At 44.1% G+C, this 27,532-nt stretch overlaps 1 protein-coding gene across 3 annotated transcripts in view; it reads right to left on the reverse strand.

Annotated features, from left to right (window-relative positions):
* The window catches only part of Ankrd55 (ankyrin repeat domain 55), a 98,107-nt gene that overhangs the window by 41,303 nt on the left and 29,272 nt on the right, over window positions 1-27,532 (reverse strand). For all 3 annotated transcript variants that reach the window (XM_032898896.1, XM_032898894.1, XM_032898895.1), the window contains exons 2-5: window positions 25,511-25,633; window positions 21,693-21,823; window positions 17,893-18,002; window positions 8,765-8,825 (exon numbers count right to left, since the gene is read on the reverse strand). In XM_032898896.1, coding sequence (XP_032754787.1) covers window positions 8,765-8,825; window positions 17,893-18,002; window positions 21,693-21,823; window positions 25,511-25,633 — 425 coding nt within the window. The remainder of the gene's footprint in view (window positions 1-8,764; window positions 8,826-17,892; window positions 18,003-21,692; window positions 21,824-25,510; window positions 25,634-27,532) is intronic.

A 27,532-nucleotide genomic window follows, 5' to 3' on the forward strand; every position in this document is an offset into this window, starting at 1 on the left:
TGACTTGCCTTAACTTCCCTGAATACTATTGCACTGTAAACATTTGTAAACTTTAGGTCAAAAGAAATTTCCTGTTGCTTTTTTTTCCCCAGCTGAGCTAATAAGAAATAAAAATAAATCCTTGTAGCATTCACAGCTTTCAAAAGCTCACGGGGAAGCTGGGTAAGTCATTCAGGCAGCTGGGCAGCCACAGATATTGTGCAAGCCATCCTTGAGGGACATTTTTGTACAACTGCTTCCTCCTTTTGTCAGTTTCTGTGGAGCCTGCAGGCAGTTTAGCTGTGCTGGTGAAGGCTGTGGGAACCATATATAGGCATATATATATATGCAGACTTCATTCAGGCTTGGAAGCTGATCTGTGCTGAGCAAGGGTAGGCATCACAATGGAAAAGTGAAACATGTAAATGTGTTAGCTGCCTATGGCGCCAGTCACACAGCAGGCATTCAAGACATGTTTTCTAAAAGTAGTGAATTCCAGCTTAGCAAGTTCTCTTGGACTCGGGAAATAAGGAACCTGTTAGATGTGAGATGGCTACCCTCATCTGCTTTTCCCACCATCTGTCTTTCTGGTTCCATTGAGGGTTTAGTTGGACCATAGAAACATGCATAGACATGGTGCATAGAAGTCCCCAGATGGCCTTGGTGACAATGGAATTCCATTTTTATGAAAAATAAACAAACATCAGTCCAAAGACCGGAAGAATAATTCACATTAAGTTAGGAATATAAGCGCTTCAGAATGTGTTTCTTTGACATACAGTGTGTCTTGAGACTATCACAGGACTGAGTGGCGGGTGTAGCTGGTGGTACACAGGACAGCCGTTGTGAAACCAGTGCTGATGAGTAACTCTGTGTCCTGAGCCCAGGACATTCCATTTCAACTTCTGCTTAACTGACAGGTACTAAAAGAATCCCAGATCTCCCTCTCTGACAGCCATTGCTGTTTTTCTTTCTTCTTTCTTTCTTTCTTTCTTTCTTTCTTTCTTTCTTTCTTTCTTTCTTTCTTTCTTTCTTTCTTTCTTTCTTTCTTTCTTTTTTTTCTGAACCACAAGTCCGATTCACGTGATGCAATTTACCACCTTGCCTTAACAAAGAAGGACACAGAGAGTAATGCTGATGTGACCACAGGAAACGCCTCGTTTGTCCTAGGTGTGCAGAGGACAGGACAATAGCAGGGAGCTGAGAGATCCGCAAAACATCTCTACACCTCGAAGGATCTAGAACTGCATGGAAGTTCAGTCTCTCCTCGTTGACATTTAAAAACTGAATGAAAAATGAATGAGAACATGACTGTTCCTAGACATGAACTAAGAAGCTTTACTTTATATGAACTGGACCACGCGAGACAGAGGGAAAGAGATAGAGCAAGAGAAGAAAGAGGGTGGGTAAGAGGCAGGAGTGTGCCAGGAGACCAAGAGGCCAGAAAGCTGTGTATCCAAAATGGCTGAGGTTATACAGGAAAGAGAAGCTGGGGGCGGGGAAGCGGAAACCCCGCCCCTGGGAGGCAGAGGTTTAGAGAAGGGGGCGGGATGAGAGCTGCTGGGAGGAGCCACAGGTCCTGAGTGAGAGCTAACCAGCTTCTGCTTTGATGTCTCAATAGGCGCCTCCGCCATTTGTCCCCGGTTTCTTTGAGATCCAACAAAAATTCACATAACATTAATCCCCAGGAATGTGTGGGTATTCCCCACAAACTTATAGAGTATCCCTCGGGAGGTGGGGGGGGGAGGGAGTTAGAAATGCATGATGAACTCTATTTTATTTCACTCCTATTTGGAAGAAACCAAAACGAAAACAAAACAAAATGAAAAAACTAAACTCCTACAAATAAGGAAGGATCAGTAAATTGAGTCCCTATCTTTGCCTTGGAGTTTCCTAATCTAGAAAACCAGCCAACATCACAGTAGCCAAAAGTTACAACTGGAGATCAGTAACTGAGGCTGGGTCTTTAGTACTGGAGATGGAGACAGTAATGTGTTTCAAGAACCCTCTCTTAGAGTTGCCAAAATGATTCAGCCACTAAAAATGTCTTTAGAATGGAGATTTCTATAATGTAAATCAGACACTACTGCGAGGGAAAACGTTAAAGATCATAAAGTAGAAGCAAATTCTAACGAGATCAAACATACAAAATAAGTAGAAATAGGGCCTGGTGGCGCATGCCTTTAGTCGAAAAATTTGGGAGTCAGAGGCAAGAGATGTCCAAGTTTGAAGCCAGCGGAGTCTGCACAGTGAGTTCCAAGACAGTTCGGACTACACAGAAACACTGTCTTGAAGGACAAACAATAAAACAAACAAACAAAGCAAGCGCAGAGAGACTAAGGTTGTGTTTACTTTTCGACAGAATCAAATAGCCCCCTTCTTCTAGACTATGAATCACAAGAGCAGTTATAAAACTCTAACAAGACACAGCGAGGACTGAGCAACTACTGCACAGCACTTCATTCAATGCCCAAGATGTGTTTGGAAGATTTTTTCTTTCAATGACAGCTCACTGTAGTAGCAGTTATACCCGTGGGTAGAAATAAGGATGTGATTGCATCCGAGAAGTAAGCTTCATCCTCATGGAAAATCTTTTCAGTTATGAACTGGAGATGACTGACAGTTGTCAACAGTGTTAACAGAACCTGCTACCTTGCCACAGGGATACTTCCATATCACCTCAGCGACCTCACAATATCATTTATATACATCACTACTTCAGAATCGTAGATGTTGGTCCCCACATCAACTCTTAGTGCATCAGTAGAAAGTTTGTGTAAGTCAGATCTAGTACTGAGGTCCGGCAATCCCAGGCATTTAGGGGAACAGCAAGTTCAAGGACAGCTTGGGCTATAAAAGTAAATTCAAAGCTGGCTTTGTCACTCTACTGGGACTTTTCTTAAAAAAAAAAAAAAAAGGAGGCTGGGGATATAGTTTAAATATGTTAGACTGTAGGTTCTATGTGTGAATATAGGTTCAATGCCCAATACCTCAAAAGAATTAGTTCACTAAAAAAATACAGCTTGTATATTACTATTATCAACTTGCGTTTTAAAACATTCTGATAACTGTATTTCAAAACAATGAATTTCGTAATCCTATATATTTTGTGTAGTTTCAGATATTCGTCTGAACAGAGGTCCACAGGCCTCAACATCAGGCGAAGCCCATCGATACAGGAAATATGAGTAAGAATTTCCTGCTCTTGAGTCCATAGGGCATTTTTGAAAGATGGTAAGTAATAGAAAATATTATTTTTTGGAAACTGATGCTGAAAATAACTAATGCCACCTAGAATTGTCTGACTTGTGAAATACATAACTGAGTTAGGTAGCAAAACAGAGGGGAAAGGGACTTTAGAGTATAAATAATGCAAATTGCATGACTTTTTCTTTTTTTTTTTTCTTTTTTCTTTTTTTCGGAGCTGGGGACCGAACCCAGGGCCTTGCGCTTGCTAGGCAAGCACTCTACCACTGAGCTAAATCCCCAACCCATGACTTTTTCTTGAATTAAAATTTTCTGGTCCTTTTTATAACATGTGTTCATATGTAATGTGTGTGTATATAATATATATCATATCAATTAAGATTAATTATTTGTATATATTAACCAGTTTTTAAAAATATTTATATGATTATTTTAAAGTGTGTGTGTGTGTGTGTATGTTTGTATGAGAGAGAGACCTGCATACCAGTCAGTGTCTGTGGAGTCCAGGGAAATTCAGTCCCTTGACACTGGATTTATAGGTGATTGTGAGTCACCCTTACACGGGTGCTTGGAACTAAGCTTTAGGCTCCTGCAAGAGTAGTACGTATTCTTAATCACTGAGCTATCTCTCCACACACACACACACACACACACACACACACACACGTACACACAGTACACACACATGTACACACACATGTACACATACACGTACACACAGTACACACACATGCACACACACGTGCACACACACGTACACACATGTGCACACACATGAACACACACATGTGCACACACACATACCTTTTGATATTCGCTATGTGTAAGTTACTGAGATAGAATCAAGGAATTCAAAGACGGAAGAGACATTGTCCTCAGAGACTTATGGAGTTGGGGATTGGGGATAGAGGGAGTTAAGAGCTCTTAAGCAGGAGTGACTTTAAAGTACGGTCAGTTCTAGTGTAAAGTTTTGGGGTATTTAAATGTTCTAACATTTGCCTTCTGGTCAGTTCTAGTGTAAAGTTTTGGGGTATTTAAATGTTCTAACATTTGCCTTCTGGTCAGTTCTAGTGTAAAGTTTTGGGGTATCTAGATGTTCTAACATTTGCCTTCTGGTCAGTTCTAGTGTAAAGTTTTGGGGTATCTAGATGTTCTAACATTTGCCTTCTGTTAACCATCAAGAGAGACGTCTAGACTCAGGGACTATTTCTTCAGAGTGTGCCTCTGGGTGCACACTGGCTAGAGTTATGCACTAGGAATGCAGGAAATGGGACTGGTGCCGTGGATCCTGTCCAGAACTTCATGCCTGCTTTTGCAAGTTGAATTTATTTTCTCAGAGTCTGTTATAACTGGTATTTGGATTACGAGGCTGCTCCTAAAAATTGTACTAACATAAAATCATGCACAATATCAACACCGCATCCTAAATACCAGGCACGATGGCGCTTCTCTGTGTGGATGCTCTAAGAATTCTGACCCAGATACCAACAGCACAGCCTCCTGATGGGGTTCTCTTCCTATGAAATCTAAGATGAGAGCGGGAGAGGCTAGATTCCAGACTCCCGGCAACCTGACAGTTCCCTCTCTGAACCAGACAAGCCTCCATTGATTTTTCAGAGCGCCTTTTAGACTACCTGTACAAAGGACACCTGACCCATCTGGTCTTTCCCACTGTGAGAACCTTCTCTGTGTGAATAGCTTCTAAAGAAGTCAACTTTGCAATCAAACGGCATAGTAAGAATGAAACAGGAAAAAACCAAAAAGCTGACCACTGGAATAGAATACAGAGTTGAGAAATGAAACCACAGACAAACTAAGAGAAAATTTAGTTCTCTGTAATTAAGTTTCTTTTATCTTTAAAGTAAGCCATCCTTTTAAAAAAAGGGGGCTGGGGAGGTACCCAAAGCAAAATCAGTAACAGGAAAAAAAATATCATCTTAATAAATCGTATTCCTAAGTCTGTGAGTATGGCACTGTGAATAGTTCAGCCAACTGAAAATGCATTTTAAACCTAGCCAAGACAAAGGAGCAGCATTCAGAATACATAAAACAACAAGGAAATGGCAATCACCTCTGTAGATGAATGGAAAGTGGACACAAAGAGGCAGATCGTGAAGGAAGATACAGAACGAGTGTCAAGTGCATGGGAGACGCAGTCTCAAACGAGGCATGCGAATAAGTCGCTCGGAGAAGAGAGCTCCGTAGCCTATTGGTGCTCTGGGAAGCAAAATGAACATGCTATTACGCAGAAATTACTTTTCTAGAGGATTTCTTCCATAAGGGACTCAAGGAGATTTGCGTAAGACTGCGTTTTTAGATTCATGTTATGATGGTGGAAAACTGGAGGCAACCTGAGTACCATTCCCAGGGGAGTGGCTGAATGGACTGAAGTGCTCTCCTAGTGAGGAACAGGTTTCTACCCCATCAACACGGAGAGCCGAGAACGCAAACTCGAAGAACTACACACAGAGCGTGCATGATACCGCCTGTGTGGTGGTCTGTGGTTTCTATGACTACACGGAAAGCTGGGGTGGGTGAAGTGATTACTTGGCTGGAATTAGTGATGAGGGTGCTTTCTAATATTGCGGTAGCATTGAAGTTACTGACTAGGAAGAAAATACGGTTATATGAAAACTGGACCCCAGAAGATTTGCTTCATGTCTTGAACTTACATAGGACAATCTCTAAAATGATATCCATTTTCTTGATATGAGAGTATCACGTTCTAGTTTTAGAATTTTTTCAGAAATTGATCCCCCACCCCCACCCCTTTCCTCTCTCTGTCTGTGAGTCTTCCCATCTGTGTGCTTCACATCCATGGAGTCAACCAAATGGGGATTGGAAATATTTGTGGGGATCAGAGCTATCGTAATTGTGCCCAGACTTCTTTCTTGTCTATGTCGTCTAACGACTATTACACATTACTTTCAATGCCTTAGGAATTTATTGTCATTGCTCTGGAGACTTGAGGTCTGAGGGATGAGTGTAAGTTACTGGCAAAAACTGCACTGTTTTACAGATGTCGCTCGAACTGCTGATTTTCGGTGTCTTAGCGAGAGCTCAGGACTAGTTCCCCATAAACACAGAGAGCTGACTCCATGTTAAGTTTACTTGTATCCATATAGATACGCACGGTATGAAGAACACAGATTTAGAAGCATGAGTGGAAACATTATGTGTAACTTAAAGGCCACTTTGTGTGATTTAGAATAAGCCTGTAAGCCTGTCGCCAGGAAGCTCTGATAAGAAATAGAAGCAGGTTCCAATGTGTCAACGGACCGGCCATGAGAAGTCACACAGTGGCAAATTGATGTTAGTGAACTAGCCCCACGCTGTGAACCCTGATAACCCAAAGCCACCACCCAGTGAAATGATACTGGAACTTTGGAAATGGTCTCTAGGATCTTACTGCTGCACTCACGAGACAGGGCTTCTATAGCCCTCTGCGTTGATGATATTCCTCATCCGAGGACCCGAGGTTGGCCTCTGTGTGTGGCCCTGGCTCCAGTGACCTTTGAACTTCTGACACTGTTGCTGAACTCACACATGTCTGCCCAACTGTTAGCACTAGCCACTGGCCAAGACTTTTTAAAACCTCTACCTGTGCCATCCTGCCAGCCGCCCACACTGAAGGACGGTGCTGTGGAGGTGGGTTGAGCTAGCAAAGCTGCTGAAGTGTCCTCACCTTAGAAAAATCCCCAGTCGAATCCTTCAGCAAGGTCTCCTGCCCAAACGACTGCTCCTTGCCTGGTGAGATGTCTGTAGCATAGTGTTATAAGGGTGCGAATAAACCAAGCTAATTTGAAAGACAAACTTCGTGTGGACATCCTAATTGCCAAGCACCTCACAACCCTCGGGCTGCATTCCTGTTTCTAAGCAGGAAGGCTAATTGGAGGGAGGTTTTGTCTGGATGCAGACCTGCTGAGACATTGGTTTAAGAGGAAACTGTGACATTGGACAGAACACATCACCTTTAAGACTGCTGTTCTCTGAGCTTAGAATTTGCTTGGTCAAAATGCTGCTGTGATAGCAAGAGAAATTGTTATTGTTGTTGCTATTGCTGTTGTTATAGTTGTTGAGAGGGTCTCCCTAGGTAGTCCTGGCTGTCCTGGAGTTTTGATATGTAAACCAGGCTGGTCTCGAACTCACAGAGATCCTCCTGCATCTAACTCCCGAGTTATCCTGGGATTAAAGGCAGGCACCACTATGCCCCTCCCGTTTGTCTGTTTGTTTGTTTGTCTGTCTGTTTGTCTTTTAAATAGAGATCACTTTGAGGAAGAACCAGAGGTCTTTCAAAGATCTGTGTTCGCCTTGGCTTCTGTGGGTGGAGTAGGGGGATGGGGAACTATGATTTGCTTGGGATGCTACTGGTTCAGCTTCTGCCGGGGTTATGGGTTTGCGAGTGGAGTCTGGCTTTAGAGTATGCATGGCCAAATCACCAGCTGCCTAAATAAGACCCACTCTGGGGGTGAGGCTGGGGCTGAGGTAGGGGAAGTGGTTGGTAGCTTACTTAGGGTCTAGACATCCCCAGCGTGCAGACGCAGCACTCTGCTTCACACGTGGGCACAGACTGATGTGCACCCGTCTCCACTCTGATTCTCCTTTTTGAAAGCAGAAGTCTAAAAAGGTGCACTCCTGTCCTCTGAGGTTTGCCTTTGGGTCACTGAAGATCTGTGGAGTGTACACGGGGTGTGACCCACAAATCAGGGAGATGTTTAACCTCGAACCCAAGTTGTAAACAGGGGCTTTTGGGTGTGGTCATCAGGATGGTCAGTGGGAGGCCTCTGAGACAGGCTTAAGACAGTTGGGGCAGAGATGTAAACCAAGAGGAAGCTATGAGGGGCCGACTCCTAACTCAATGTCTACAATGAGCTGGGCCTATCAAAAACAGTACAGTGTGAATCTTGCGTATGCATGTCTTTATTCTAGACTAGACTTTTCTCAGTACTACCAACCCCTTCTTACTGAAGAGTAACCTGGTCAAGCATGTGTTTTTATAGAAAGCCCAGGCCTTCAGTTGGACTGAGGTGCTTGTAATGGAACTCTGTTGGCTGACGAATATCAGCACTCGTCCATGAACAACTTGGCATAGCTATAATCAGTAAGGACAGCAAAGCCCTTAGCAACTCTGGGGCAGCGCTGAAGTGTCTGACCTGGAACTCTGCTCGAAGGTGAGGACTGATGACTTGGAAGCCTTCTGCAAGGCCACCTTAGCTATGTGAAGGGAAACAACAGTCGTGATTAACAGGGCTAGCAATGCTGACCTAGAACTGTTCTGTCTGTCCCTCCTAACTCAGAAAAACAAAAAACAAAAAACAAAAAACCACACATCTGAAGCCATTGCTTGTTATTTATGTTTGGGGGGGGGGAACTCTAGAACACAGGGGAGGAAATGCCCAGAGGGAAATAACAAAATTTCAGTCATATAATTAATGGCTAAGTACTCAATGCTAAAAAAACCTCTCCGTGGTAGAACCTGTTCACACCCAACGTGCTAGCACTCTGCCTGAAGGTAGGAGCAGAGAAGCTTGCCCGCTGAGGGGGATGTGCAGACTGTGGCTGGGGACAACTGACTCACCTCTGTGTCCTGATGGTTGATCTCACTGAGGCTAGACTGCTGCAGCAGGACGATGAGGAGCCTGTGGGGAGAACAGAGTGGGTCGTCAGCCCTGACAGCCCACTTAGAATGGGTATTAGAGCACAACAGCAGGGATGGAATTGGAGGTTTCTGAATAAAAGGAGGCCCTTCCCATCTATCCGAGAGAAAGGTGCGTGGGAAGCCATTAGTGTGGAAGACAGAGGAGCGTGTCTGTCTTCAGCTCCTGACTGAAATCTTAGTGCTCCTGGGGACTTAGAGCTCCTGAGGGGAGGCAAGGCGAGACAGCCTTTACTCTGTCACCCACAGAGTAAGTACTTCAGTAGCCAAAGTCCTGTGCCGCCTGGCTTTTATTGCCCTTGCATAAGCACACGGTATGCTTACATTTATGCCTTCATACACTGCTAAGCATCTGAGCAGGTGAGATAACAGGACTTAACGAGCAGCAGCAATCAGTGATTCCCAAGTTCATGTTCACTGCCCTGAACTTGGCTGTCTGAGGTCAACATTCCTGCCATGAGATACAGGCGGTTGGCAGCACTGGTTGTAGGGCCAGGCTCTGGAGCCAGACTGTCTGGGCTCACATGTCAGTCCTGCCGAACTCTGTGCTCTGAGCCAAGCTGCTTAGCATCTTTCTGCCTAAGCTTCCTGTCTTTGGGGACAATAAGTCCTGATGTCACAGCTCAGTGAGGGGACTGAGACTAAAGCATGTAGAATATGTCTGAAAGACAAACATGGTATTTCCAGAAACATTAATCCTAGATTTTCGAGCCTTGGGCCCCATCTCTGGACCACCAGGGAGATTTTTAAAATCGCAAACAGCTGGACTGTACTCAGTGGGTCTTGGAGAAGCCTCGTCGATTCAGTTGAAAGGCGCCTTTTTAGGCCAGCCTGGTAAACAGCCCTGTTTGGAAACCATTGAGAAGGCGCTGGTGATTGGTCAGTGAACTCCGATGATGAGGGCTGAGAACATGCAGGCAAAGAGGTTCAAACAACTTTTATAAGACTTATTTGAAAAATTAAGCTATTTAGTTTTATTCTCCAATCCACTTTTCTTCTCTCTGTGTCTATCCCATGTATGTACATATTTATGCATGTGTGAATATGTGTGGTGTGTGTATATGTGGTGTGTATGTAAGGTGTGTGCATGTGTGGTGTGTGTATATGTGTATGTGTATATGTGTAGTATGTGTATGTGATTGTACATGTGGTGTGTGTATGTGTGGAATGTGTATGTGCATGTATATGTGTGTGTATGTGTAGTATGTGTGTGTACATGTGTGAATGTGTATGTGCATGTGTGTATTGTATAGGATGGGTGGATATCAGGTGTCTCCCTTAGTTGCTGTCTATCTTTCTCTTTTGACAGGTTCTCTCACTGAGCCTGGAGCTCACTGTTTGTCCAGGCTGCCCTTGTCAGTGAACCCTAGAGTTTGACCCTTGACCCTGCCTCCTCATCCCCAACATTGGGCTGTAGATTTGAGTTGCCATGATTTTCCGCATGTCCTAGGATCCACACTTGGGTCTCTGCGCTTGATGGAAGCCACCTTCCCAGTTCTTCCAACCAGTTTTCACTCATCTCAGCTTAGAAGACATCTCAAACCCTAAGCATTAAATTACCACCAACCAGAGGGGAAGGGATGCTGGACCAATCGCACTGTCTTCGTGATAGGCACGACGCAAGGAGAGTTTGAATAGGGATGAGATATCCTTATTTGCTATAGATGTACAATGACTTGTGAAGCCTGGGTTTGAATCTAGTTTTTCCAGTGTCTCTGGGGGAGCTAAGCTGCCGCTGGAGCTTAGTTCCTGCCTCATTGCTGAGTGACCTTCTCATGCATCATAACATCAGTGGAGCGAAGGGTCTCATGGCTGTAGCAGGCTGAGAATTCCTTGCACAGAGATTGGTAGGAATGGGCTAAGACTGTGAGCAGTGTCTCTTTTACGATTTCTGAATTCCAGACTCATTCTTTTAGCTGATAGGAAGTCATTATAAAAATAATTGAACTGGGGCGACACTTTCCATTTCTGTAATTATCTCGCCTCTAAGTGTATTTTCCATTCTGGTTGCTTTATGGGTGGGAGTGACACTGAACTGGTGACTGTTTCCTCTGTGTGTCTCTCGCTAGTGGCCACTTTTAATCTCTAGGGTCCCTTTGGTTTGCAGTGGTGCAGAAGTGGGAGGGGAATCGAGAGATGAGCTTAGGCAGTGGTTCTCAACCTTCTCTATGCTGCAACCCTTTAACACAGTTCCTCACGTTGTGGTGACCCCAGTCATAAAATTATTTTTGTTGCTACTTCCTAACTGTAAATTTGCTACTCTTATGAACCGTAATGTAAATATCCAATATGTGGCCCCAAAGGGGTCACAGTCCGCAGGCTGAGAATTGCTGAGCTAGGCCAGTGTTACTCTCTCAGCCAGCCCCAAGTTGAATGACTACTGTACTCAGACAGGTTTTCCTTTGTGGATCCAGTGGAGAGAAATGGCTCCCAGGAAAGTGAGGCTCAGGGAAGATTGGAATAGGGGTAAACAGAGCAAGACGGGTGAGCCCCGAGGCAGTGGGATGAATCCCTTTCACCATGGGCTTCTCACACTCCTGTCTGTGATCCCTGACTCTGGAGTTGGCCTTCGAGGATGACACTAACCAAGTCTCCACACCTATGATTTGGCTGTTTAGTTAGTGGGAGCCCCTCAAGAGGAAGGACAAATCGGATTAGCTTCTGGTAATGGTTCCTTGCCCCCTTTAGATTAAGGGGTGGTCAAAGTTTTCCGTTCTTTTGGAGAATGTAAGTTTTTTGTTTTTATTTTGTTTTTGTTTTACTAGCTTGCCATGCACCCCCAGCCGGCTTTGAACTCCTAGAGCTATGGTTCTTCACCCTCATCTAAGGATAACAGATATGTGCCTCTGTGCTAGGTGAATCGAGAACACCACCATCTCTTGCTAGTTTCACTGGACTTTCCTTGGTCGCTGCCTTTGTGAACCCCCTGACTTCTCTGCCTGATGGGCCAACCTGTGCTCTTTAACAATTTAGTTTCAAAGTCTTCAAGACTCATTGGTCTTCAAAGCTGGACACAGATGTCCAGATGAAGAGCGCTCGCTCTCTCTCTCTCTCTCTCTCTCTCTCTCTCTCTCTCTCTCTCTGCCAATGATTTCCTGCTCTCTTTAGATTAAGGGGTGGTATATTTATTTTCCTGCTCTTTTGGAGAATGTAAGTGTTTTGTTTGTTTGGTTTGGTTTTTGTTGTTTGTTTGTTTGTTTTTGGTTTTTGTTGTTTGTTGTTTTTTGGTACCTTGCCATGTACCTCTGGATGGTTTTGAACTCGTAGGTAGTAGAGGTTGGCATCTCTCTCCTCCCTGAAACTCATCACACTGCTGGCTAAAGTCACCACATAGCATTCCTGTGAATCAGCCTGAACTGGAAACTAGATATTCTCTGTGGAGCCTGGTGACCCCTTGCTCTTCTGTGGTGTGGACTTAATCTGCTTGGTCTCCATCTGCCTCAGCGCTGGAACACTTGCTGGCCTCCATCTTGTTCTCCTAGTGCTCCAGCCATGGTGGCCAAAAACATTTCTTCCTCCATCCCCACTGGAACCTGTTCAAACTGCTCTAGCAGCTCCAGGCCACTACATTACCAGGTACCAGGACAGCAAACAAGGATCCCCAGCAGGTGCCTTTCCTCACCCAGGGCCATGACTGAACAACGAGAGCACAGAGGACTGAGGTTAGAATCCATGCTTCCTACCCAGGGGCCATGGACAAGTCAGAACATTCTCAGGTCTCGTTTGTACACTGCAGTTTGCCTAAGAAGCCCACAGAGAGGCTCAGGTTCTCTCGTTTGCATCTCCATGTGTACAATGAAGAGCACACCTTCCAATTCCTCAAGATTTGCTAGAATTTTAAGTGAGCCAACGCTTATGAAGCACCGAGCATCACTCTCATGTGCATACACCTAACTTTTCTATATTGGTTCATTAAAAAAAACCAAAACACTTGCTGGGTCTTGTCTTTTCTGGGTCCTCTCTGATCACCCTTAGGTGATTCAGGTGGCAGCAGGAATCAGCTGAAAGCATCGTAGGAGTGGCTTACCTCTGCAATCTTTCCTGTTTTGTTTGACCCTGCAGGTTCCCAGCCCTGCAGCTCAGTGATGGCAATGAGAGGCGACAGTCCCCCAAGCCAGGTATCTCTCCTTCCTGTCCCTAATGCCGGCTGGATGCAAGGGTGTGCTATGGAATATCGACATCAGGTTACAGCATTAGTAACTTACAGGATCCCAAGGTAGGGAGCCAGGAAACCCTTTGACTGAAGTCAGGAGAACTAAAAGGATGGGGCAGGGTGGGGGGGAGGAATGAAAAAGAAAGAAAAGGAAAAAAAAAATCTGCCTGTTACCATGGAGACCGTGAAGAAGTCCCTCAGAACCTGGTGGCTTCTTCCAGAGGAAACTGCTTCTCGCCTTTCAGGGCTAGCGCCTATAGGGCTGTACAAGCACAACTCTGTCTCTTTGGGACTTTGTCCTAAGGATCCTGCCCCCTCTTTTACCCAGCCAAGGGTACAAGGAAAAGCTCAAGGGCACTGAAATGGAGAAAACTTGGACCGGTTGAGAAGCAGAGAGCTCAGAGGAGGGGCTCCAGTCCTTTGCATTCACCAGGCTAATGTATAAATCAGTTATCCTAGTGTCTGCTCCAATCCTCACTGCCCTGGGGCTTAGCCGAGGACGTGAATCCAAACCAATCAGAGAACTCAAATCTCTCCGCAGGCTGAGGGCAGAATACAATTGTCCCTCTGGACCTCTGGATTGTTTAAAAGCAGCTTCAGTCTGAGGGCCCCCCCCCCCCAATAGCCTTCAGTGAGTGCCACATGGGAGGAGCTTGCTGTTCGGAAACTTAAGGATCAGCAGATTTTTAAGCCAGTGTAAACAGCTTTTCACAAGGTCTCTGGGCGGGTGGCTGTTCGTACTGCTTACTAATATGAAGAAAATACAGATGGACCTGCGCTCACAAGTTGCAAAGGGAGTTTCCGGTGGAACTAAATAGCCTGAGTTCAATTACGCAGTCCCAACGCAATCTGTTTCCTTGAGTCTACACAAAGGGGAGTGAATGTTCCTATCCCAGCATCCTCTGCAGCAAACACCCGTTCGCTTGCATGCTGCTACAGAGCTCTGTGTACAAATAACTGTGTGTTTGTACACACCCTTTGCCGACCTGTGTGTGCCAAGGTGGGAACTGTGGGGTGGCAATCAGGGGATCCTATTCTACCTACCTAATGCTAGCATGTGGTACTCATGTCTGCCTGCTATCATGCCTATCTGCGATCTGGTATTCATGCCTGTCATGTCACACTCGGCATTAATGCTTTCTGAACACAGTGTAGTAGGTACAATGGTCAGTACTAATGGTTCATATAGTTTCCTCTGGCCTCCCTTCTTATAAGAAAAGAAATGCATTCCCCTTACTTTCTGGGAAAGAAACTTATCTGCCTTGACATATTAACTTGTCTAAGACAGAGGGGTTAGCCAGATGAGGCCAGATTCAAGTTTAACCTGACTCCTAGCCACTTGTGACCTCAACCCAACAAGGATCTTAGGTGACTTTTGGTTACATAAATAAAAACAAGGTGAGTAAAGAAATTAGCCAGAGAAACAGGGGCAGAAGATGGGAAGAAAAGATCTACAGACCCGTGTGTGTCATAGGCAGGTTTCAAACAGAGGTTTGAACTTTCTAATCACAAAAAGCAAGGCACGGGATCACAAACCACAGAGTTCCTATAATACAAATTCCAACTGTTTTCTCTGGAGCAGGGCCATCCCTCCCTTAGTAAAACCTTTTTTTCTGTGGTTTCTTATATAGGATTTTTGAAGATGTTGTAATGAATAAAATATGATCTGATTGTGAGCCAGTAAATTTCGTAAGGCTGTTTCTCATAAGGCCTGGCAGCACAGGTCAAGGGTTTGCTGATAAAATATGATCACTACAATAAACTCTGCAAGGCCCACGATGGTGGCTCTCAGGAAGACAGCAGACCCCTCAGGCATGTTTTCCTCATGCGTGTCAGTTAGTTACCTTCCAATCATCACAGTTCCTCATCTGTGAAGTGAGGATATACGTATGCCGCTATATAAATGAGTCAGAACTGAGAAAGCTCTAAGAACGTTGCTCAGAGCAAGCTTATAATAATATAACCTCATCGACATGATGTTCATCTTCTTCACCACTACTGCTGTTTGCTGTTAGTTTAATTCAGACCTAAGCATTTGCTAAGTCAGTCTAAGGTTATGCCTATGTATAGGCTGGTGGGTAGAGAGGTTTCCCTCAAGTCAGACAACCTAAGTTTGATCTTTGGAACTCACATGGATGAAGGTGAGAGCTTCTGAGAGTTACCATCTGACTCACCATGTGAGCCACGGTGCACACACACACACACACACACACACACACACACACACACACACTAAATAAATGGATGCTTTTATTTCAAAGGTCGAGTTCATTTAAGAAACTAGGCTCACATGCATTAATGGAAGAGACTTGGCTTTTCCAGTGCAGTCACAATGTTGGAAGATTCTACAAAGCCAGACAGGTCTGTCTTCTCAGAATGCAATGCTAAGTGTACGTGGATGCTCAACTCTGCATCCCAACTCTGTGACTTGCTTAGTTTCTGCTTCAAACGCCCGATGCAGATGTAGCCCTGCCATAACATTTCTCAGTAAAACAGCCGCTAAGTATCTCATTTTAATCAATTCACGTTCAGGAGGAAGCCCTTAGGATAAAGCTGCTTCTAGTCTGTCTGCAGGTAATTCGGCTACTTTATTTGCTGTCTATTGGTTGGTAAGGGTTGGACCCAACCCATTTTGAAGAAGACTCACTAACACAAAATATTGCTTTTGAAATACTTGATCGAGGCTTTGGATTTCATTAGTTGGGTAGCATTGTAAAGCAGGATTTTATCATTCAGAGTCAACTACCTAATATAAAAAACAAAGCAAAACAAAACAGAACACTTGAAGCTTTAGCACATAGAAGGAGGTTTACCTTTTTGGATTAAACTCATCAGAGGATTTTGGCTGGGTCATTAGGTATAATATCCAGAGAAGAAGGATCCTCAATTCTTTGCTTTCAAAGTTCTACCTGTGTGGGATAGATCCTAGAGTGTTTAGAGACATTGCTATAAAAAAAGTCCACGGAGCTGGGAGGGTGGCAGTGGTGCACAGCTTCATTCTAGCACTGGGAGCAGGTGTGTGTGTGTGTGTGTGTGTGTGTGTGTGTGTGTGTGTGTGTGTGTATAGTCAGATGTGTCTCTGAGTTCGAGGCCAGCCTGGTCTATAAAGTGAGTTCTAGGACAGCCAGAGCTACACAGAGAAAACCTGTCTTCAAAAGATCAAAACGATAAAAAAGTCCATGGAAGAGAATATACACTTGAAAGCGTTTTCAACTACTGATTTCAGAGGTTGCATCCAGCTGTCTCACCTGATCTTGAATGTCATTTTGATTGAGAAGACTTAGTTGACACTTCAGGTATAGGTGGTACAGGGAATTTTTCATCTAAATCTGAGCTCCCAATTCATGGATGGGAATCAGCAGACGCAGAGAGATTGCCCTCCCAGGACTGTGTTTCCTGAGGTCCATTCTATGTAACTGTGTGCAAATGACTAGAGCAAGTGTGATTGGTGACATTTGCTTGAGGTTTTGCAAGAAGGAACAAGGCATCTCTTTGCTCCTCTTTGCCCATCACCAGGCCAAGCGAGGGACGTTCTGTGATCTTTCAGGAGGCCAACGTTACAGGAGGAGAGGTGTTTGGGTCCCTGAATCACCATGTGGAGGAGAGTCAGCCACCACCTAGCAACGCTGACCTTTGGACTGTGAAGTAAAACATGAGTGAAAAGCACTCAAACTTCGGGTCTTATTTGCTGAAATAACTATAATTATCACAACTTAAGTGGGTATTTATCTTTCAGAATACGTAGCTTTTAAAATTACTCAAGAGAAGCAGATAAAGTCACTTAAGTTCAGTAATCCAGGAGAATAATTCTTGCAGGGAACGGTTTCCAATGTATTTTCTCAAGATCACTCCTGCAGAGACAGTATACTCTTGTGACTAAACATTTGCACAAGCTGTCTAAAATAAAGTCTTTCCCTCCCTTACTTTCCTCTCCCCTCCCTCCCCTTCCTCCTTCCCCTCCTTTTCCTTTTTGAAAACAGACCATCTGCTTAACTATGATGTTTACTGATAGTTAATGGTTTGGGCTTGCTCAAGGCTTTGAGTAAGTTCTGTTATTTCTGGATATGGTCCAAGCTAACAAGCGGCAAGCCTCAGGGGTAGACCTGGAATTTCCCAAGCCTTTTACTTTCTATAAAAGTGACTGAAGAAATCCTGTTATTCCCGGGCTACACACCCCCACATCCCGCCTAGAGGATGGTTTAACCCCTTAGCTCCCCAGAGCTTCAGGTCTTTATATATATATATATATATATGAATGAAAGGCGTGTTGTATGCAACAGATCATGAAGGAAGAGCCAAGCTGCAACATTGCTATTTGTAGTAGGAAATGTCACCAGCGGCTGCAGGTAGGAGCTTTCAAAACGATGGAGACAGAGGCCCATTTGACCAGTGAGGAATGAGGAACTCAGTTGGCCTGGGAGAAGTTTTCCCCTTGTTTTCTCAATTACCTTACCAAATTGTGACCTCCTCCAGCATTGACTTTCCTTAAGTAAATCTCTTCCCATGGGCTCCATGCATGTACCCTCCTGGTTTTGCCTCTAACGCCTCGGACTTCTGCCTCAGGCTCCTGGGCTTCTTCAACTCTTAGACTCTGGCTGTACACTCCATTTGGACTTAGCCCTTACTGACATGTCGTGGCAGTTGTAGCTTGTTTGATTTCCTACAAAACACTTGTCACTGTTGAAAAGTATCTTGTTCCTTTGTTTACTAGTGAGCTACAAAAGGGGTTTCACTGAGGTAGGAGGGAAGTAAGGTTGGAGTTTAAGGCTACGCTAGAACATTTAGTGTGGTCCTATCTGTAAAAAAATGGCTGTCACCTTTATCAGCCACAGAGGGGTGTATTCCATGCCCTTCTCCCGCAAGGTCTTCTCCATCTGGCATGCTATGAACTGCTTACCTCACATCAGGCTCGGCAGTGGCAGCGTGCAGTGGCAGGCGGCCATTTTTATCTGGGATGTTGTGCTTGGCACCATTTCTGAGCAGACTCACACAGCCTTCCAACCAGCCCTGAAAGGCAGTAGCAATGGCGTCATTATATAACTCAGCTGTACATGACACAGGTCAACATGCTTCCTATAGGTCTTTTTCGTTTTGTTTCATTTTGATTTGGTTGGGGTTTTTTTTGTCTTTTTTTTTTTTGGTCACTTCTTTGGTTGAAACCATTAAGGACTACAGTTCCAACTCAGGTGCCTTAGCAGAGCAGGTCTGAGCTTCACGTTCCCAGGTTTTCTGTATGATCATTGCCCTTTCATATGCAGATGATGCAAGCACTGTTCTCCTGTTCTCCCTTCACACCCTGGACCATTCACTGGGATTCAACTGCCTCCTGCGTGCGTCTCTAGTTCCCACCCACCAAAGATAGCATGTGACAGGCAGTGACCTACCCTGGACTCTCACCTGAGGCTTAAGCTCTAACTCACATATATCAACAACCTGATTTGGATAAAAACACACCTACTTCAGAAACTAGACTTCAACGCCTCTGTGCCCCAGTCTGCGTGTCTCAGAAACACTGCCATGTGTAGGCCTCCATTCTTTATTATTTTATGTTCCTTTTCTAATAAGGAGAGCACATTGCTTACTTGAGTCAGCCTCGTCATGTTTAGATGTGTAGCCCGCGCACCCCGCCAGTAGCTGAGACTCTAATGGTAACATTCCGAGTTTCTAACAGGAAGGCATGACTAGTGTTCTCCAAGGGATGGAAACACATTGTAAGGTTTTATGGGCCTATGTATTTCTCGAGAGGCTGTGTGAATTCCTTGCATCCTAATTGTATTAACTGAAACTTATATTATCACCTTGTTGGCTAGCATTTCTGACTGGGTCATTTTTCCTGTTATCTTATGTTAAAGGACAGGAGTAACTCTGTCTTGGCTAGCACTGCCAAGATTTATACTGCTTTTGTTAGTTTATATTTTTTAATTGATGCAACATTGCTGATAACCAAGATTGGTTCTCATTCCTAAACAGAAGGTCTCCTACATTTATCTACAACCCTTTGGTTTCTTGCCTACTTATAAACAGACAATTAAATAGCTGAGCTTCTCATTGGGAGGAGTGACGTGATAACCTCTGATTCAAAAGCTTCTCCTTTCCCCTATTTGTATGAACTCAAGCCTCGAGATGTCCCAGTAGGACGAGATGACTGAGGATTCTCTTTGTTAGTATGACAATATTGGAAGCACCCAATCCCCAAGGGTTAATAATCTCATGCAAGTTAAGAAAGTAAGAGTAGAGAGAGAACCTTGTGGTTTTGAAGAGTCTAGACAACATCTGTCAAGCAAGAGCACATTGCTACATAGTGACTTGGAGGCTAACCTAGACTACGTGAGACCCTGTCCCAAAAATCAAAAGTAAATAAATGTCATGAGCTCTAATACCAAGTAAAGCTCTATAAGATTGACCAGCAATATCCGTCTTAAGTAGAAGATAATATTTGGATAATACTTGTCAGTATTGACTCACAGTTTACTAATGTACTAAATTGCCCAAGCAGTGGACTCACGCAGTTTTTGAAAAAGCAGATCTTTTGGTGGAGTAAGCTTTGAAATATCTAAAATATTTTGCAATGTTTCCTGGAACTCAATGTGTGTGAGTGTGTGGTTTTCTTCATTCTTTTTTTTTTTCCTTCAGAAAGGAAATTTAAAAATCAGTGAAGACATTGAAACACTTGATACCATTCTGAAGCAACAGACGAGTGTCCTACCCGTTCCCCACTGCGTGCCTCCCCACTGCTGCCTCCGTCTTTCCCTTCAGGTGTGATACGCTTCAGCTATTGGGTTTATTACACCTCAGAAAGATGGATCGAGGCCCAAGAAGGTGGAATGATCTGCCCAAGGCCCCATGTCTACAAATGTATTTGTGTCCCGAGTTGAGACTCAGTTTCTAAGTGCCTCTCCTGCCGAGTTTCTCTTAAGGATTAGATTTAGTCGTTGCTGGATTTCACAGTCCTGCTCAGAATGCCCCTCTTCCCAGTGAGGCTCACACAGAGGCCAGGCACAGCAAAGCAAGCATCCCACCCTGTGTATTGTCACCATTTCCCTCACGTGGGTCTTAAGAATGGCAAGAGCTTGCGAAGATGCCACCTTTCTACATTCCAGGTTGCCCCTGGCAACTGATGTTTACTGGGGGCACTACTCTCCAGTCTTTTCAAATTTTGAATCTTAGAGTTTAGAGTCATTTAAAGACATATAATTTGTTTATACCATATTATAGAGTCCGACAGATGCCAATTTTAGAAGCCATCCCACCTCTTTCCTCTGACCATTAATTCAAACTTTTGCCTGTTTTTCTGCTTTGTCTTGTTTTTCTCAGACACAAAAGGTTGATATCAAGAGCCGTGATGAAGGCATGTATTACAGGGGAGGCGACCGAGAGGGTGATCGCACATCTGTGTGACATACAGAGACTCACTCAGGTAACACACAGAGCACTGGTCTTTCCACTCAAGTGGACACCGACTTTGCCGGGAAGGTTAGATTAACCCACAGGCTCCTATCCTCCTCTGTCCCCATGCTGTCCAAGGAGTTTCTAACGAAGGAAGTACCTCAGCCTTTCAAACAAGACCTCAAAGAGATATTGATCCAACTGTGGACCACAGTTCAAAAAAAAAAAAATTGTCTCTGGGTCCTAGAGACAGAGCTTGCAAAGAAAAAAAGACTTTTAAAATGGCTTCTGAAGAAAATCTCTATGGGAATTGAGCAACGCGTCATTGCAAACTGAATTGTGTGGCAGGAAGAGGTGGCGAGTTTGGGGAAGGGAAGTGTTTTATTTCAGTGGGGCTGAAGGGGTGAATCAATCCGTGGGGGGAGGGGGCTGGCTGGGAGAAATCCGTGGCTATCAACTGGCAGTAACACTAAACCCAAGAGGCAGCAGATGGGAGAGCATAGTGGCAGGGTCTCTGCAAAAAGGAAAGCAATAAACTGTCCCCCACATGGGGGACAAGGCTGGGCTTGTTTCACATGGATTTTAGCCAGCCTGGGGAGCTTCCAGAAGGACCACAGAGAGCATCTGAGAGGAGAGTGCTAGAGGATTTTCAGTGAGTCTTAACCACACTTTGCTTTAAGGTTGAGCAATGCGGACCTGAAATTGCTAGTAGGAGGGATGACATTACAGTTTCTAATGTGAGCACTAGCTATGAACGGAGCGAGTTCTTCTCTTGGCCTGGCCCCTGTGATCCTGGTGCGTCTCCAGCGGCTACATCCATGATGCCCAGGTCCACAATGCCCTTGTCTCCTCACCCTTCCCAATTCTCATCACTTCTCACATTCTGCAGCCTGGTGTTTCCACTCGGTTAATTTCCATCTAATCCCACCCCGCAGATGTTAACTGAATCTTCGAATTGTTACTACCCTCTGGGGGTAGGGCCAGAAATGTCCCAAGGGAAATTCTGATGTTGAGATAGAAAATAACATTTCTGGGGGGTCCCATCACCTCTATGCGAACTTGTGAGTTACAGGGTGAGTTCCAGGACAGCCAGGGCTGCACAAAGAAACCTTGTCTAGAAAAAACATAAACGAGCATTTTAAAAAGTGTTTCTTACAATCCGTACAAGACCTAAGGATAATGAATAAAGCCTAAAGCCCTATTCTTGTTGACCTATTCTATCAGCCCGAGGGCACCATTCTGTGTGTAGAATCCACAGAACGTCTTTAGGTCCTTTGCCCTGTAGCCCCATTAAGAAACATAGATTCATACCAGGTAGGTTGCCAGGCATAAACTGGTGCGACCGTATGCATCCTGTGTATTAATGTTGGCGCCCATCTTTAGCAGCAGCTTCACTGTGTCCACTTGACGTCCCGAAACCGCATGCATCAAGGGCGTACATCCTAGAATGAGACATTTCAACAGATTTACAAATGTTTAGCTCTCCGGATTTATGAGCAAACTGTTTGTCCGGTCATTTATTCAGATTTCCTGTAGCACAAATCCAGCCGCTGGATTTTGTGGGGCTGCGGAGAGCCGAGGACGATGGTTTCTGTTTACGTAAGCCACGTCTTTCTGCTCGCTCCCCTCAGGTGTCTGTGAGTCTCCCCTCTCCCATGCTCAGTTCTCTGTAGTAGTGGGTGGATCAAAGCACTTTGGGCAGATGACCAAAACTGGCTATCGTTGTCTCAGGGGTGTGACTAACTCCAGCTCTACCAGGTAAGCTTACCAGGACTGACTAAGCGGAAGAAGGTGCACTACCCAAGTAACCAGGTTCAGGATAGTTTTGGAGGTATCAGGCTGTAAAGCGGGGTGGGCGGTAGCCTAACGTTGGGCTACACAAATTCTCAGTAGGATCTCCCTCACTGAACTCCTTCTGAATCAACCCCACCAAAGGCATTTTGTTTTTCGGTGTATTTTCTTGCTGAATAGAAATAGAGATGAGAGGGCACATTTTGTTTAACTTTGAGGGGCTGTTGGAACAAGCAGGGAGTGTCACATTCCTTCGGACTAACGAGCCAAGCTCGGATCCGACCCCTTGCTGAACTGACATGTGCTTATATTCTGTGGAGCTGGAGACCCATGTTGACCTTGTGGTTCTCCTTTGGATGAACCCAACTATGGTCCACAGGGATCCCCGAGAATAGATCTCTGGACTGTCATTCTCCCAGAACATGGCAGTTGGCGAGACAGCATCCCTGCTTGTTAATATTGAAGCAGCAAGGAAGTGATTCTTAGAACAGTAGGTTTGTCCTTCCCCTCCCTTCTTTCTCCTTTTCTTCTTATCTTCCTCATCTCTTCCTTCTTCCAACCTTCCCTACTTCCTTCCTTTCTCCCTTCCCTTTCTTTCTCCCTATCTCCCTTCCTATCAAGTAGTTTTAAGCCTTGCGTTGGTGCTTGCACTCTGGAGGAAAACAGAGGCAGGCAGATCCCTAAGTTCAAGGCCAGGCTGGTCAACAGAGTGAGTTCCAGGATAGGCAGAGCTACACAGAGAAACCTTGTCTTGGGAAAAAAAATATTAAAAGTTAAAAAAAAATGAAGAGATAGGTACAACCATTGCGGGGGGAGGACATAATAAATAAGAAAATGAAACAATTTGTAAATCTGAGATATTCAGTAAATTAAACAATATTTTTAATAAAATTACATGCTCTCTCTGACTAGTTTAAATCAATCTTGAGACTGTGCTTTCTATACAAATTTCTTCAGAGAACAAAGAACAGAAAATTACCTTATTAACAGACCATATTTATTATAAGGTTATGACAACTAAAACAAGAAATAGCTCAACGGTTTAGAAAGGAGAGTTTGGGAAACACTCAGACGTGCATGGAGCTTGCTGTATAACTCAGGTGACATTGTACATTGGTGGGGAGGGCCAAGGTATTTAGTTAGTATATACTGACCAGCTGACTGTACACAGGGACAGGCTTCCACATTTTCTTTCAGACTGTTACATTTTGCCTGTACATTTTGTCTGTAACCCACCTGGATTCGGTTTATGCCCTCATCTTGTACCTGCGATCTCTGAATTCCCACCTTAGGACTGTAGTGCAATTAAGTTGTGTGAAAAGCAGATATTTCTGCTGTTCTCTTGAATATGAGCATTTCCTTTTCTCGCCTTCTGTTCTAGCCTTTATAGTTTATAGTGCATTGAAGTTAGGTGTTGAGAGTGGGCATTCCTCGTCTGTTCCTGATCTCAGAGTCGAAACATCCATCTTTAACAATTGAGTTATAATGTAGATAATTTAGAAAAGAAAATTACGTGGCACAGACTTGAACTCACGACTCTTGTGCTTCAGCCTCCCAAGTGGATGGACCTATAGGCTCATATCACTGTGCCTGGCTTTGTTCTCTGTCGTGTTGAGAAAGCTCCTTTCCATTTCTGTTTTCTGAGATTGAAAATTACGGATGAGTATTGACTTCTATGAAATGCTTCTGTGCCAACTGATATGAGTATTCTTCTTTAGGGAGTTTATAATTTTATCAAGTATTGATATTAATGTAGGTTTAGTTCATAAATATAGCTAAGAAGTATTTTCTTCTTTTCTCTTTTTGAAAGAAATCATATAAAATTAATGCTGATTATTCTTTAAAGTTTTTGTGAATGGGTTAGAGAGATGGCTCAGTGATTAAGAACATTTGTTGCTCTTCCAAAGGTTTGGTTTCCAGAACCAAGATTGGTGGCTCACAACCATCCGAACCTCTAGTTCCAGAAGATCTGATACCCTTTTCTGACATTGGCCACCAAGCAGGCACATGGTGTACAGACAACACTCGAACACATAAAATAATTCTAAACAATAAGTAAGTAAGTAAGTAAATAAATAAATAATAGTAGAACTCAATAATACCATCTAGGGCTGAAGTGAGTTCCCTTTAGGAATTTTTAAATTATGAATTTAATTTCCTAAATAGTTATAGGAATATTTAATTTGTTTCATAATAGAGCTGTTAACAACCATTAATTATGTATATTCCCGGTGTCCACTGTGATATTTTCATGTAGGTACTAACAGAATCTAACTTCCTCTCTTCCTCCTAGTTTATTTTATTTTGAGCGATTAATTCATTTAATCTAAATTGTCAAATTTATGTGTGACGTTGTTTGCAGCACTTCTGTAGGATCTGTAGTGGTGTCCTTGGGCTTGTTCCCGAGTGGAAATCTGCATCTCCTTCAGTCAGTTTTTCTTGTCAGTGTTACTACAAGTTGTTCCTTGTTTCTTTGAAGTTGTTCCTGGTTTCTTTGTTTTTTTTTTTTTTTCACTATTGCTTTTGTCAATCTCATATTTTCTTGTTTCCTCTCCCCTCCTCTGTGCGTTTTGAGATATTTCGCTCTTCTTCCTCTAAGCTTCTGAAGCAAGAACTCATACAGATGGCGGAGGTGTTGGACCAACGGTGGAAGTGTTCCCTCTTGTGAAGCCATGCGGTCGTGTAGAGTCTCTTCCTATCAGTGCTTTCCTGTGATTGGTCTTGGCATTTTGCCTAGAGAATGCAGGTTTTCAGTGGCTTTTGTCCATGTCTGTTGGCATTCTGTGTTGCCATCTCCTTCGGCCCCAACCCTGGGATATACAAGGCAAAAGGACAATCCAGAGAACTCACCACCATGCCCTTCCCTGGGTCTTAGGACTTGGCCCTTTTCTTGGTTTCCAAAGTTATTTTAGTCATCCTATCCATAGTTCTTAGTTGTATTTGGAAAGAATGGAGGTGAAAATGCAACCATGATGACGATGATGTGTGTGCATGTGCGTGTGAGCATCATCATCTCACACACACACACACACACACACACACACACACACACACACATATCCTTACTTGGCCATTCCTACAAAAATACTGAAAACAACCCACTCCATAATCATATGTGAAATATAATAGGTGACTAGTAGGTGAAAGATGATGAAGTTCTGTGTCCAATGTCATGCTGAGAGATGCCAAGGGATTCTACAGAGCCACAGGCAAGATGCCTGCAATATCCTGTGGTCAGTCAAAAAGAATTTCATTAGTGTGGCTCATCTCAAAAGACAATCTCTGAAAGAATAATGCATCTCATCCCAGGTTTTAAAAAAAATGCACAAACAGCTTACCTTCACTGTCACAACATTCTAGGATGGACGGATCCTCCCGGATCACGGCAGTCAGAGAGTTGACATCTCCATTCGATGCTGCCTGATACACCATTGTCAGGTCGACTTCTTCAGATGAGTCACCTGCACGAACCAGATACTCTGTTAGTATGCAGAGTGAGTTCACTCAAAGGATATCACAGACCAGATTGTCACCCACACAAGTGAGTCACTAAACCTCCCTCTCCAGTGAATCCAGGCAGAGGCGGGGTCAGCTTAGTCATATACTCTCTTCTGAAGGGACACTTCTGAAGAAAAGTGGGCCACTCTAGGTCATTCGCAACATTGCCACATGTTGGCAAGGAGCCTTGGGATTGACGTGTTATGACTCTTTAGGCGTTGAGGTTTCCCAAAATCAGAGAGACCAGTAAGGGAAGAAGGCCGTCTTCTTGATTTCAATCTATTCTTCAAGATCTGAAACATGCTATGTTTTCTCTTTTGTTTGTTTCTGTTTAGAGCCACGGTTCTGTGTAGCCCAGGTTGGCCTTAATTTTCTATGTAGTTGAGGCTGACCTTGGATTTCTGATTCTCTTACACCCACCCCTGAGTGTTGGCATTTGCAGACATGGGCTGCTATGCCTGGTTTTGTGCAATTGTTGGACATTGAAAACATGTGCTTTCTAGGTAAGCCCTCTACCAACTGAACTACATCCATGGACCCATTACCAGTCTTCTTAGTACCTCACTTTGTCCATCTTTGGGAGAAGCATTATGGTCATCCCTCTCTCTCTTCCAAAGATATTCCGTACCTTGATCTTAGCTCACTATATCTATATCTCCAGATGCCCTTATCCTGTTGCTTCACATGGGAGGCCCTGGAGACTGGGAAGGGAGAAGATGGGGCTCTCCTCCCTTGCTCAGCATCTAGCAGTAGCTGCCTCCTTCCTACCAGGAGCTTTCCCTACGCAGAACTAGCTCTCACGTGGCCCCCTCACAACCTGCCCACCACTGCTGTCCAATTGTAAGTTGAGCGATAGCTTTTCATTGGTGTTCATCTGTAGCACTGCTCTTTGCATCTTGTGCCTCGTTTTGCACAGTTCCCCTTCCATTAAAGCCTGTTCATTTTCAACCACCTGGGTTTGTGAGGATGCTATTTCTAGAAGAACCTAGGTTATACAAAACAAACTGCTTTGAATGAGGGAGCCAACTGTTTACTCTGCCTTTGTGAAGAATTGATCCAACAATGTTACTGCCAAGGATGACAACAGACTTCAGTTAGGTGACTCCCAGAATTCGCAGAGAAGGCTAAGAAGCAAGCTCTCCTGTGGAGATGCCTTGAGACAGGCTATGCCAAGCCCCTCTATCAGTGACACCCGTGCTTGTTTTCTCCGAGTGTAACTGATGTTCAGAGAAAGAATATCTCAACGGTTTTAAAGTTGTGTTTTTCTTCTCCTGTGGACAATAGGGCCATTGGCCTTTTGGTTCTTTGAACTTTAGCTGGCACGCATCCTAGAGTTTTGTTTTGGTTTCTCTGTCCCCGTGTTTCTGAGAAACCATTAATGATTTTTAACCAGCTAGTCAGTCCAATGCAAGGACCGCTTACTTACAACAGCATCGTTTTGTAAAGTGGGCCACTGCTTTCTAACTCCTCCACATTTGGTTTTGTGTTTCATATTTTGAAAGCAGCCTCTCCTGTCATTTGTGCGACAGGTGAAGGGTCAGATACCTCAGGTACAAGCCAGGCTTGTGCTAACTGGCTACGTGGAAGTTTGGACCAGGCACCCTCACCTGGCTTAGCTTCCTTACTTGTAATGTGGAGATCTAGACAACACTGACAACTGTCTCCCTTGGGTGGAGTGACACTGTGGTAATACTAATCCTGTGTGCTTAATAGCAGCCTGGCATTTAGTTAGCATTTTTTTAGTACTTGCTATTTATACTGCTCCACTCAAAAACTTTTAGCTTATTTAGACAGTATTACATGTCTGAGGTATATGTTTAAAATGGGGCTCTTGTTGTTGAAGGCTATGAAAGAAGCCATAC

The sequence above is a fragment of the Rattus rattus genome, chromosome 3 (assembly GCF_011064425.1).
Source record: "Rattus rattus isolate New Zealand chromosome 3, Rrattus_CSIRO_v1, whole genome shotgun sequence".
Classification (NCBI taxonomy): Eukaryota; Metazoa; Chordata; class Mammalia; order Rodentia; family Muridae; genus Rattus; species Rattus rattus.